The sequence below is a fragment of the Urtica dioica genome, chromosome 3 (genome assembly GCF_054948205.1).
Source record: "Urtica dioica subsp. dioica isolate 48M chromosome 3, U.dioica_male_clone48M_v1_H2, whole genome shotgun sequence".
Classification (NCBI taxonomy): Eukaryota; Viridiplantae; Streptophyta; class Magnoliopsida; order Rosales; family Urticaceae; genus Urtica; species Urtica dioica.
This window is the reverse complement of record NC_142758.1, coordinates 4,409,664-4,423,412: the sequence shown is the minus strand read 5'-3', so window position 1 is coordinate 4,423,412 and position 13,749 is coordinate 4,409,664. Positions and strand designations below refer to the sequence as shown.

The window sequence follows — 13,749 nt, the reverse complement described above, 5'->3', positions numbered from 1 at the left end:
CAATTAGGTCAATAGTTCAATCGCTCACTTTTTTTAAAACAGAAAAACAGCTCAAATTTCATTTTATTAGTAAAATAGTTCAACAGGCCGAAGTAAATTAATTAACTAGTTAAGTTAATTTAATTTATTTTGAAAAATAGTCTTCCAATCCAAAATTAATTAATTAATATGATTAGGTTACTTAATTTACTTTGGTCTGATGACCTATTTTCTTAATACAATGAAACTTTACCTAAATCCTTAAAAAAAAGTAGAAAATTGGCTAGTTGCAACAAATACTTGTTTCTTTTTACATTGCTCGTTGAAGTTATCACGTTTAAATATATATATTTTTTTCCTAGAAACCAACATCCTATAATTATACTTGTCAAGAAAAAGGCCAAATTTTATCACGTATATTGATACAAAAAAAAAAAGAAAAAAACAAAAAAAAATTACAAATAATTTTATTTAATATTATGTAAATTTCTTAATTTTTTTTTTAAATTTTGTATAACATAAAATATATTTTGGTATCAATAAAATATGCATTAAAATTATTTTTTTGGAAGTCTAGAAAAAATGAAACTTAAGATTTGTAATATAACCAGCTGTTGATTTGTATTACAAAAGAGGCAATAACAAAAATAAACGCAATTCATTTTTATATGCATACGTTTAATAATAACCAATAGATTGTAACAACAAGAACAGATAAAGCAAAAAATATAGTCATTTAGTCTCTCTCCAATAATCCTAATCGCGCTCTCTCCTAGGGATGGCAATTTGACCCGTTACCCACGTTCCGGTCCGTTACCCGATTTATTCGGGTCGGGTAATACCCGTTCTTTTTGGGTAAACGGGTAATACCCGTTAAGGTTTTAACGGGTCCGGGTACGGGTAACGGAATAGCCATCCCATACCCGGTTACCCGGGACCCGACCCGTTAACTTTTAAATATTTAAAAATATAATAAATCATATGTTTACCTAATTAGATTATATATTTTAAACATTGTTTTTATACATAAGAATAAAAAAAAAAGTTGGTTCTTTCATATAAACTACAACCAATCTTTCATATAGCACTTTAATATTTTTCACCTAAATTTTATTATTTTTAAACTTTATATTGTTGAGAGATTTTTATTTTATAAACGGGTAAGCGGGTCTACCCGACCCGCTACCCTTTTTTTAAACCGGATAAACGGGTAACGGGTCTAATATTTTTAACCCGCTTACCCGGCGGGTATCCCCGTTACCCGGCCCGTCTCAAAATTCGGGTAAACGGGTCCGGGTAACGGGTAAAAAATTGTAACGGGTACGGGTAACGGAATAGGTGTACCCGGCCTTACCCGTACCCGTTGCCATCCCTACTCTCTCCCTCCCAAAAAATCAAAACTTCTGTTTTTAATTTTCGATGTCCTTATCTCCCCTGGAATACGAAAACTCTGATAGTCTTAATCAATGAAAGACTCGACCTATGCGAAAATACATTTTATCTTTATTTTCTTTTTTGTGTTTTGCTTTTTCTTTTATTATGTGTCGATAATCTAGACTTATTATATTTGATTTTTGTACCGCCCGATTTTGAATCGGATTGGTTTTTAATATTTTTCATGTTTGAATCTCATATTTAAAATATAGTTTGCTTTGAGCACTAATCTTAGTCGGGCAAGACCCCTAAAACTTCAATCCGCAATAGACAAAGACCGACGTTTCCGCTCGTGATTAGTGTAATAATCTGGTAATGAATGGTTAACTGCATAGATGGTTAACCCACAAATTATTTCGTTGTATTTATGATTTTTTGTAATCCAATTCTCATCTTCTTTCTGTAGAAGCTTTTAACTTCATTTGCACTATTCTCGTCATTTAAGCGCTTTGGCTTTTATCAATATATCCATTTGAAGAACCCTTTTATAAAAAGGGTGATGTAGCTAAATAGTTAATTTAAATTTATGAATTTGCAAAATAACTTAGGTTTGTCTTAATTTATAGAAATAGTCAAAATGTACAATAATCTGGTTTCAATTTTTTTTTTTCCAAGATTAATTTTTTTTAAAGTCATAAATTGCTTATAATAATCGTCAAACTCTCTCTCTCTCTCTCTCTCTCTCTCTCTCTCTCTCTCTCTCTCTCTCTCTCTCTCTCTCTCTCTCTCTCTCTCTCTCTCTCTCTCTCTCTCTCTCTCTCTCCAATAATTATATGCCATGAGAATAATAGTAAATAATATTTGACTACTTTCCGTTTTTAGCAAACTCTCTCTCTCTCTCTCCAATAATTATATATGAATAGATATTTTCACTTTATTTTCCTAAATTGTCTCTCCATCACACTCGGTTTTACTTTGTTAAATTGTAGCTTATTTTTTTTTTAGTTGAATTGTAGCTTATTTAAAACTATAATAGTTTATAACAATGATATTAAACATTATAAACAAATTTAAATAATTAAAATAGGCTAATTAAGCAAAGAATATAAAGACGTGGGGGAGAGAATTTAAGAAAATAAAGTCTGTATATGTTCTTAAATAACTAATGTGTATATGTATATATATATATATATATATATAGAGAGAGAGAGAGAGAATGTTACACATGATTGCCAAACAAAATGAAAGTAAGCCAAATATCTATTAGAATTAATCTCATTTTTACCCTCTGGACTCGTACCTCAGTTATATTTCACCATCTGGACTTGAAAATGTTGCAAAACTCAACTCAGAACTCAAACACGTGTTACAAGGTCCCACTTCCGTCAGTATTTGGACGTTAAGTTTCACGTTTTGATGACGTGACAAAAGTTTAAAGGGTATAAGAGTATTTTCTATTATTCTAAATACTTTTAATATTTAAATATTGTTATAAGATTAAATAATTAAATATTTCTATTATTCTCTCTCCTCTCTCTCTTTCCTTTCTTCTTCTTCTTTTCTTCTCTGCATTTTTTTCTTTCCTGGTTCGCGTGTTTGGACAACCATATTCAGTACAAGTTTCAACTTCAAGCCACAATACCAAAATGACAGAATTAATATTTTATCAAAATCTCTACATTTAACCAATGATCACCCAGAGAAAATAAATGAAAAAAAATCCACAAATATCATGATGAGAGAATATATATTCAACTTTAGAAAATGCAGTGTAGAAAAACATAACAGTCGATATTCAAATTTAGATACTTGTATCATGTCAAGCTTCTATAACCCCCCAAATACATTGAAACTCATTGCCCATATGGAAAACGAAAAAAAAAAAAACCGTTTCAACACCGAACACATACATGCAATATGACAGAATCAAAATCCGTACCTGCTATTGTTGAGATTCATTTTTTTCTTGGCCAGCAAGTCCTTCAACCTCCAGGGAGTAGCGACGACGATATGAACGCCCCTCTTGACGATGTCGAGCTGGGATCGCATGTCGACTCCGCCGATGCAAAGAAGTTGCCGAATCTCAGGATACCCAGCCTCTCTCAGGGGACCAAGAACGCCTCGATGACCTTTAAGGTCTGGCGAGCGAGCACTCTAGACGGACACACGATGAGTCCGATCGGGCCTTCCCCGGGGAGGATGGGCATCATGATCTCCTCATGCATCGCCACCATTATGAGCGGCAGAGCGAAGACCAGAGTCTTCCCGGAGCCGGTGAAGGCGATCCCGATCATGTCCCTCTGCTAATCTCCGACCGCCAACTGGCGTTCGCCGCGCTGGCGCTGCTGATCTCCTCTGTTTCTTTGTTCTCCTCAGCTAATTTGGGTTTTTTGGATTTTAAGGTTGTTTGGTGAAATTGATCTGTGATTGACGTTGTTTGAGCTCGGTTTGCACTGTTTTGAACTCGAAATTTTGGATTGATTTTGGAGATTCGCTGAGGCTGTCTCGTTCAATGAATCTGTGTTGTTGTTTTCGTCTCTTCTTTTTTTTCTTTCGTTCGTTTCTTCTACTGGTTGGCGATGGAGAAGAAGAGCAATGGTTGAAGAAGAAGACAGAGAAAAAGTTGAAGAAGAAGACATGGAAAAGGAGAGAGAGAGAGAGAGAGAGAGAGAGAGAGAGAGAGAGAGAGAGATAGTGGAATTCACGCAGGTTGAAATAGATTGAATTTAATGCTAAGAATGATTTTGGCTCGGGGGTAAAATCATAATTTCACGAATAAAGCTTTTAAAATCTTGCCATGTCATCAAAACGTGAAATTTAACGTCCAAATACTGACGGAAGTGGGACCTTGTAACAGTGTTGAGTTCTGGGTTGAGTTTTGCAACATTTTCGAATCCAGGGGGTTACCTTTAACCGAGGTACGAGTTCAGGGGGTAAAAATGGGATTAATTCTATCTATTAATAACAATGATAAACCACAAATGGACTGCAAATTGTAAAAATAAAACAAAGAAAAAGAGAAAATTAGCAGAATAAAGTCAAAATATAATTTCCCAGATAATTGTTGGAGAGAGATATAAAGAGTACTAACAAATATTAAATGTTTGAATTTTAATTGAAAATAACTAAAGAAAATGCAGGAAATTATTTAATTCCCACGTAACTTATTAGAATTTTTTTTATGAATGGCAGTTTTGCTGTCAATGAAATTGAACCCACAACCTCTATTTTGTAAGTGGTGTAAAATTACCAATTAAAGTATGTTAGGTACCACAAAAACAAGATTTAATTGGTAGAGATTTTTTTGGCTTAATTGATATGTTAGTCAGTTTGTTTATTTTATTAAAAAATGAATTGTTAATGCAATTCCAACATTTAAAAGGCGTAGTTCTTCTAATTTTCTTATTTTTATATACAACTTATAAAATTTCCATTAAAATTTGAAATTTATTAGAGAAGCGAAGAACCGAGAATTATTTGAATCATAAATTAGAATCCTTTACTTTTCTCATGTACGAACTTTTGTTTGGGAGACATGAACACATAGTGAGGGCGGAGTGAAAAAAAAACATATATAGTGGAACACAAACAAGGTCAATTTAATTTAAAGTAAATTTATATAAGATCATCTCATGGCATCGGAAAATGACACCCATTTTATAGAAGAGAGAAAATATCCAAGCCAGACATGATTCAAGCTACCGAGACACAGAATGACGCCATGGCCATTTGAAAGGCAACAACCATGGTGTGTCCAAAGAAAACAACCATGAGCTGTCTAGAGGCAACAACTATGGCCCGTTTGGAGGCAATGGATGTGGCCCTCAACCATGGCTCGCTCAGAGGCAACATCGTTACTACCCTTAAAGGTGGATTGGGTATGGCTGTAACCAATCCAAACCGCAACTGTATTGGGTTGGTTTGATTTTTGATAGTCATGAGATTAGGTTGAACCAACCAAACCAACCCGATGTTGTTAGATAAAGAATTTTTCTCACGGAAAATTAATAATATTATGAAGGTAACATAAAAAAAACTACACCATATGTTGTATGATTTCATAATGAAAAGGTAAATGCATTTTTAAATTTAAATTGATTTTGTAGGTGTATCTTTGTGTTCACGACAGTTGGCAAATAAATAATACTTAGACTCGTTATGATCATAAAGATATTTTTTATATTAATTTCTACAACTCTTTTTTATTATTATACTTTATGAATTTTCATGAGGTATAATTTTTTATTGGAGTATAAAATTTGAGATGAGACAAGATTTATTTATTATTAATATTTGCATGATTTTTGTTGAGTTCAATTCAGCAATTCAATTTGTATTTTTGTTGTGAAAAATTAATCCAAACAAATCGATTTAAGACATCCCACCAAAACAACTCAATTATTATCGGTTCGGGTTATAAAAATGATAAATAGAAAATTTCGGGTTGAGCTTATAAAACGTATAAACTCGAATAACTCAACCAGAGCCTAGTATTTTGTTAATTAATTTCGAATGTTTGCTTTGTATAATATTTTCTTCCCTTTGTATTCCAAGATGCACCATAAATTACTAAAGTCAAATAAAATCCAATGTATTAGTGGAATGAAATAAAAATACAAGAAATTGACTGCATGACCAAACACGGCCAAAATTGGCAACTCCATTTCCAATTCGACCCCTAAGCGGAAACAATATTTCCATCTTACTCCCTCTACCAACCACACCACTTTCTCCAACGACCACCATATCCTGCATTTTATATACCCCCATTCCACATCGTTTTCTCCTCGGAGCTCTCGATTTGATTAACTTACCAACACTAATCAAACCAAAGACTCCAAAAGACTCTCGTAATTATGGCAGAGGCAAAAGCGGGGAAACAAGAGATCATATACCGGTCGAAACTCCCGGCCATACACATCCCGAAGCACTTGCCACTTCACACCTACTGCCTCGGCAGCAAATCGGAAAAGGACTCTCAGCGGCCGTGCCTCATCAACGGCCCGACCAAGGAGGTCTTCACCTACGCCGACGTGAGCCTCGCGGCACGACGCGTGGCGTCGGGGCTCCGGTCGCTGGGCGTGGGCAGAGGCGACGTGGTCATGGTCCTCCTCCCGAACTCGCCGGAGTTCATCCTCACGTTCCTGGGCGCGTCCCACCTCGGCGCCGCCACCACCGCCGCGAACCCGTTCTGCACCGCCGCCGAGATCGCGAAGCAGGCGGAGGCGTCCGGCGCGAGGCTCGTGGTGACCACGGCGGCGGGCTACGAGAAGGTCAAGGGTGTGAGGGCGGTGATCGTCGGCGAGGCCGTGCCCGAGGGCTGCGTCGCATTCTCGGAGATCAGTGGCGCTGAGGCTTTGGCTGATGAGGCTGAGATTGATCCGAACGATGTGGTTGCGTTGCCTTATTCGTCCGGGACCACCGGGCTGCCCAAGGGAGTTATGCTCACGCATAAGGGTCTCGTTACCAGCGTTGCGCAACAGGTTTTGCTTACGCATAACTACTCTCTGTTTCTGTCCAATTTTTTTGGCACTTCTAATATTTTTATGATTCTTTTATTACAAAAAATAGCTCACTAACTCGAAGTAAATTAACTAATTAAAATAGCTAATTAAAACGTTTGAAATTATTATATAGTCAACGTTTCGTAAATCTTAAGTAAATAGTCATAAAGATGACAAATGGAAGTGATTATTTACCTAAAATTTACGTTTGTAAATATATGAAAGTGGTTATTTATTTAAGATTTACGAAACATGAATTATTTTGCACCGTCAAATTGTAAATATAACTATTTACCTAATGAACCATTTAAGAAAATAATCAATGTTATAGAAATTTGGAATTGATTGCCAAGACAACTTTTTTTTTTTTTTTTTTTTATAATTGAAAATGCAAAAATTACAAAACTAATTATAGTGTTTATCACACAACTTTCGTTGATCACTGATCAAAATCGTACATCTTAATTTTTTTTATTATTATAATGGTTATAGTTATTATCTACTATTTTTTTTAATTTTTAATCTAAAAAGCGTACGTCTTTGATTTGTTTTTCCAAGGTGGACGGAGAGAATCCTAATCTGCACTACTCAGAAGACGATGTTGTGTTGTGTGTGCTTCCATTGTTCCACATCTACTCGTTGAACTCGGTGCTGCTATGTGCACTCAGAGCCGGGGCCGCAATCCTGTTAATGCCCAAATTCGAGATCCAGTCGCTCCTCCAGCTAGTGGAGAGGTACAAGGTCACCGTGGCCCCAATCGTACCGCCCATCATGCTTGCGATCTCAAAGCATCCCGATTTGGACCGTCACGATTTGTCGTCCCTCAAGTTTCTCAAGTCCGGCGGGGCACCCTTGGGAAAAGATCTTGAGGATTCCGTGAGAGCCAAGTTTCCCAACGTTACTCTAGGCCAGGTACGTTGGCTAGCTTATCCCACATTTTATTAATGTGCATTTTTGGTTCAACTCATAATTTATAGGAACTCATGAAAGGTGTAAAAGATATAAATGATGTGATCACTCCTACGCACAAATTTTAAATTTTAGTAATTAATGAACTAAGAAACTTAAAAAAAAAAAATTATTAGAGTTGTTTTTTTACAATCGGTTGCTGAGTCTTGAAAACAACTTATAAACCTATTCTGGTTTGGTAAGGTAAGCATGTTGGCGTAGATTGTAACATTTTGACTCAAAGTGTTACAATCTACGCCATACCTTATAGAATCGTGATCAGTTGAGTTATTTTTATTTTTTATTTTTATTTTATGTATATATATATATATATATATATATATATATATATATATATATATAAAAAGGACTTTTGAGTGCATTAAACAAGCTTAAAGAAATGGAAGAAAATAAAAGTTATATTTTAATAATTTATTCATAATGCGGAACAATGAAGAAAAGGCTGAGAGGGTTGGTGCGCCAATATTTATGACAAAATAGACAACTTGACTATTTCAAACCTATAAATTTAAGGGAGACGTGGTTTGTAATGGACCCCCTAAGTGTATTTGTTTGATAGGAAAAAATCAAATATTGTTTGTTCCAGAAAAAAAAATACATATTTGTTAGGAAAAAGATCCATGTATGTTAGATAACCAATTAAGTTAGTGGCGATACAAAAGCCAGATATAGGGTGACGTAGGCACAATTATGGTAGATCAGACATTTTATGGAAAAATACATACTCCTTTTTATAGATCAGACAATTAAGTTCCATGTTCAATGCCAGCCAGACTATGCTCATTAGTGATCACATAAAATGTGTGGAACATTTTATCTACAAAATTAACATCAAGCTTTCTATTTTTTTTTTCAAGTCTTAGACACATATGTTGTAGAATAACAATGAGAGTGAACAAAGCTTGGTAATTTGAATGTCGAAATTCAGGGGTATGGAATGACGGAAGCGGGGCCGGTGCTGACGATGTCGCTGGGGTTTGCGAAGGAACCATTTGAAGTGAAATCAGGGGCATGTGGAACTGTGGTCAGAAATGCGGAGATGAAAATTGTCGACCCCGAAACAGGAGCCTCGTTGCCCCGCAATCAGCCCGGCGAAATTTGCATTAGAGGCGACCAAATCATGAAAGGTACATTTCAAATTTATATAAGACATTTTTTTATGTGTTGGACTACAACTCTTTTCTGTGTTGCATTATTGACCATCATATCAAAATATATATAGCACTTTACCTTTTCAAAATATATATATTAAAATTCATTCTGTCTTTGTTCTTGAAAGGGGAAATGGTGGCAATAATACTTAATGTTTGATCAAAATACTACTTATATATTCAAAGTTTTTTATCTTTGGCAAAAATACCACATGTTACGTTATAGTGGGTCCGTTACTACTCGGACCGTTAAGTGCTAACATAAATTTTAACGGCAAAGTATTTGCGTGTAACTAAATTTGAAACTTTGAGTATTTTTGCCCAAGAAAAAAAAAGAATGAGTATATAAGTAGTGTTTTGTCTAAACATCGAGTATTTTTACCACCATCGAGTATTATAAATCTCCTAATTTTTTTCTTCACAAAGTAATTATTTTATAATGATTTTCATGCTCTTTACATGTGTTAACTTAAAATATGAAAAATAAAATATATCCAATCAACAGACTTAGAGCATCTTTGATGGTCATTTGCTTAATATTTGGAGGGACTTGCTAGTAAATATCAAAAGTTTTAAGCTACTTGCTTACCATTGTTTTGTATATTAGCTATTGATTTAGCTTAGCAAATTAGCTCTATAGAGCAAATTGTTTAACCATTAGCTTAGCAAAAAATAGGTCTTATTTTTTTTTTCAACCAATGAGAAGCATGTAACATGATAAGCTAAATATGACATTTAGGAAAAAAAAAAAAAAAAAAAACTCAAAGTGTATCATCCTCTCATGAGTCATGGGAAGAAAATCAATACCTTCGTCAATCTTATACGTCTATTAGCTGGCTTTTTAATAAAAAGAATCAAGGAACACATGTTGCTGCAAAGAATTTATCGAAATTTGTGTTTGAATGAGAATATATTCTGTTAATCAACATATGTTTTCTGACAAGATTCGAATGATCGCACAACTAAATCTTCATAATTAATTAAGAGTTTGATGTGAAATGACATGGCCAGGCTATCTGAACAACCCGGAAGCCACAAGGAATACGATAGACGAAGAAGGTTGGCTTCACACGGGGGACATAGGGTTGGTCGACGACGATGACGAGCTCTTCATTGTGGACCGCTTAAAAGAGCTCATTAAATACAAAGGCTTTCAAGTGGCTCCCGCTGAGCTTGAGGCCTTGCTTCTCACTCACCCAAACATTTCCGATGTCGCTGTCGTCTCGTAAGTACTGTTACTATTACTATTATTAATTTTTGTTTTTTTTATCATTTTTGTCGTCGTGCTAACTCAAAATCAACTCATCGTATTTTTTTTTTTTTTTTTTTTTTTTTATCAGCATGAAGGATGAAGCAGCTGGAGAGGTTCCTGTTGCATTTGTTGTCAAGTCAAAGGGCTCTGAGGTCACCGAGGATGAAATTAAACAGTTTGTTTCCAAACAGGTAAGTTTTATAAATTACATGAATATTGTGTCAACTTTTCAATTATTATAAATATAATTTACCTAGTTTGAATTTGATGAGAGGGTGGAATTTAAAAGCTGAAGCAGACTGCCAACTTGTATTTTATGAAAAAGAAACTACTATTTTTGTCTTTGTTATTTTTAAAAGTTTACTTTCCGTCCCCTTAAATACTAGACTTCTATATTTGAAATAGAAAAAATAAAAAACACAGAACTTCTATATTATATGTACAAAGCTGACCTACTAGTGTAAAATATTTGACTCCTTGACAAAGATTCACTGACTCTGGACAATCTAGGTAGACGTATGTTAGTTTAGTAAATCAATTAACTAAAAGACAAATTTAGTTTACTATTTAGTTAATTAATTTATTACGAGTATGATGAATTTTTTTTTTAATAAAATAATATCTGAACTATTTTTTAAAATGAGTGCGAACTATCGAACTATTGGTCAAATTGTCCGTAAAAATATGTATAATTTAATGAATTTGAATATAAAAGATATATATATATATATATGTATATAAATAAATAATAGTAATTAAATGTTATTTTTGAATGCTGCAATTAATTATTTTTAAAGTAACTCGTTTATAATTAGTATTACTATATATATTTTTTGGATCGTTACGTTACTAAACAACTACTTAACTTCAGTCTTTCGATTGTAACTTTCTTCCAAACACCCAGTCTAACTTCTAATCTAAACCAAGTAGTTATGTTTAACTTGACTATTTTTCTAATTTTTTTTTGTTAATTTAAATTAAACCCTACCATTTAAACTAGCAAAGCCTAAGTGGATGTGTTATCATTATCATTGTTATTATTACTTTACAATGCCTTTTGTTTCGATAACGTCTAAAACTAGTGATTATAAAGGCATCACTTTATTTGTGTTTTTATGCACAGGTTGTGTTTTACAAAAGAATAAGCCGAGTATTTTTCACAGAAGTAATTCCCAAGTCGCCATCGGGAAAAATATTGAGGAAGGACTTGAGAGCAAAACTTGCCGCAGGGATTTCAAATTGAATACTTGTTTCTAAATCGTGCCCGAATTCATTTCTCAAGATGAAGAGAGAATTCTGTAATGAATACATTTCAATTTTTATTTTTTAAAAGTGGTCTTGTAACATATCTCGTTACTACCTTTTGTTATTAGACTAAACACAATCCTCATTTAATTATTATAAAAAAAAAGGAGAATAACATATCTAATAAGGGGAGTACTAATAAAACTTGTCATACACGAATATCGAATATGAATAGTTAAAATCATACCGAAACTCACAAGACCATAAGTTAAGGTTATATAATTATTTAATAGAGCTGAGCAGAACGAAAAAATTAGCCGTTATAATAAGATTTTGGAAATATTGACTAGTAACACCAAATAATCGCTTAGAATCCACGAAGGATCGAACGGTTCATAAATAATTGCTTAAGCAATAAACAATGTATATTGTTACCAAAACAACCATCAAAGACGTGTAAATTAATTCGCCTACAATAAAACTTCATCCACACATATGAAAAAAAAAACATAGGAAATAGAAAAAAGTTGGCCATACTCACACTGAATTGAAGGGCGAGTGAGTAAGAGTATCTACTCCCCTCCATTGGATGGGGTTTTTTCATTTTATAGATGGGGGCAAAGCTTGGAGGTGCGTTGATTAGTCCCCACGTCCTAGACGATTCTTCCATAACCGTCTTCATCGTGTATTGCTCTAGGTGGTTATTGGGTAACTGTTTGTCCTTCATGTATATTGTGATAACATGAATGCTATGAGTATCTCGAAGAATCTAGTCCAGCACTCGAGAACTAAGCACATTGAAATCAGAAATCACTTCATCAGAGATTTAGTGGAGAAAAAGGTGATTGAATTGAAGCACATGACCACAGAGAAGCAATTAGCAATTAGTTGTCGGGGCTACATACATGAATAAAAACTAAATGAAAAGTTCTCACGGAAAGTGGATATTAGAGAGCTCAAAATAGTTTTCTCTCAAATATTATTACAAATTTGATTATTGTTGCAGTGGATTCTCACTGAGGAGTTGCTGGGGCAGCCCTTATGATGTTGATGATGCCTGGGGCAGATGGAGGAAGTGTGGTGCTATAGAAGGGTTTGTCGGGCTTGAGTGGGACTTAGTCATCGCGGTGGTTAGTCAAACCTAGCCATCTCTAGAACAAGCGGCGAGGTCTCAATCTCAAGCCCAATGGAGTTATGTCGATGACTCTGTGTGGCTCGCCCTCCCAAGCGTTACCGTAGTTATGATGTCTCATCCTTTTGCACACTTTGCAATCAGCTTTTTTAGGTCTTCCATAGTTATGTTAGGAATTCTTGCCCCCGAGAAGATGCTTTTGTAAATTCTCGCTGAAATATTAATAAAATTTATATGTTATTCGAATCGAAAGCGTCATTTCTTATATATTTAGATTTATCAAACATTCATCAACTGATAGTCTCCGTATCGAACTGAGTCACATGCACGGCATCTGAACTTGGGCAGTGAACTAAAACTGGTCGATGATTGGTTCATGCTTGGGTAGCTGAATCTGAAATCATATATGTGAAACACAAGTGAAGGTTGATCATTTAGTGAGAGCATTCTACACTTGTAGTAAGTGTACGACCTGGACAGATCTTGATTGTAGATGTGTCGTTTAATGACCGTTATGACACACTAACCGAGGTCACAAATGATGGTCACAATGAGACTTGATCTATATCTTGAAGTGATCATTGACACTGGATTATGTTACTGCACTCTTTGACTCATTCGCTAAAAGGCCACTATCATGCTAATCACAACTTAAGTCTTGGGAGTTGCGGAACATGGTTCGAGTGGGAAGTGATTTATGTTAGGAATTCTTGCCCACGAGAAGATGCTTTTGTAAATTCTCGCTGAAATATTAATAAAATAAAATTTTTACATTTATAAGTTATTCGAATCGAAAGCGTTATTACTTATATATTAAGATTTATCAAACATTCATCAACACATAGTCTCCGTGTCAGATTGAGTCACATGCACGACATTTGAGCTGGGGCGGTGAACTAAAACTGGTCAATGATTGTTCATGCCTGGGTAGCTGAATCTGAAATCATATATGTGGAACACAAGTGAAGGTTGATCACTTAGTGGGAGCATTCTACACTTGTGGTAAGTGTACGACCCGGACAGATCTTGCTTGTAGATGTGTTGTTTAAGGACCGTTACGACACACTTATTGAGATCACAAATGATGGTCACAGTGAGACTTGATCTATATCCTGAAGTGATCATGGACACTAGATTATGTTA

General features: G+C 34.7%; 1 protein-coding gene across 1 annotated transcript; it reads left to right on the top strand.

Moving 5' to 3' along the window:
* Nucleotides 1–6,118: 6,118 nt before the first annotated feature.
* Nucleotides 6,119–11,561, top strand: LOC149402162 (4-coumarate--CoA ligase 1-like). Its single transcript, XM_089609921.1, has 6 exons — nt 6,119–6,836; nt 7,416–7,769; nt 8,755–8,953; nt 9,989–10,202; nt 10,318–10,420; nt 11,353–11,561. The coding sequence occupies exons 1-6, from the start codon at nt 6,210–6,212 to the stop codon at nt 11,470–11,472; spliced, it is 1,617 nt and encodes a 538-aa protein (XP_089466047.1). The 5' UTR covers nt 6,119–6,209; the 3' UTR covers nt 11,473–11,561.
* The last annotated feature ends 2,188 nt before the right edge of the window (nt 11,562–13,749 follow it).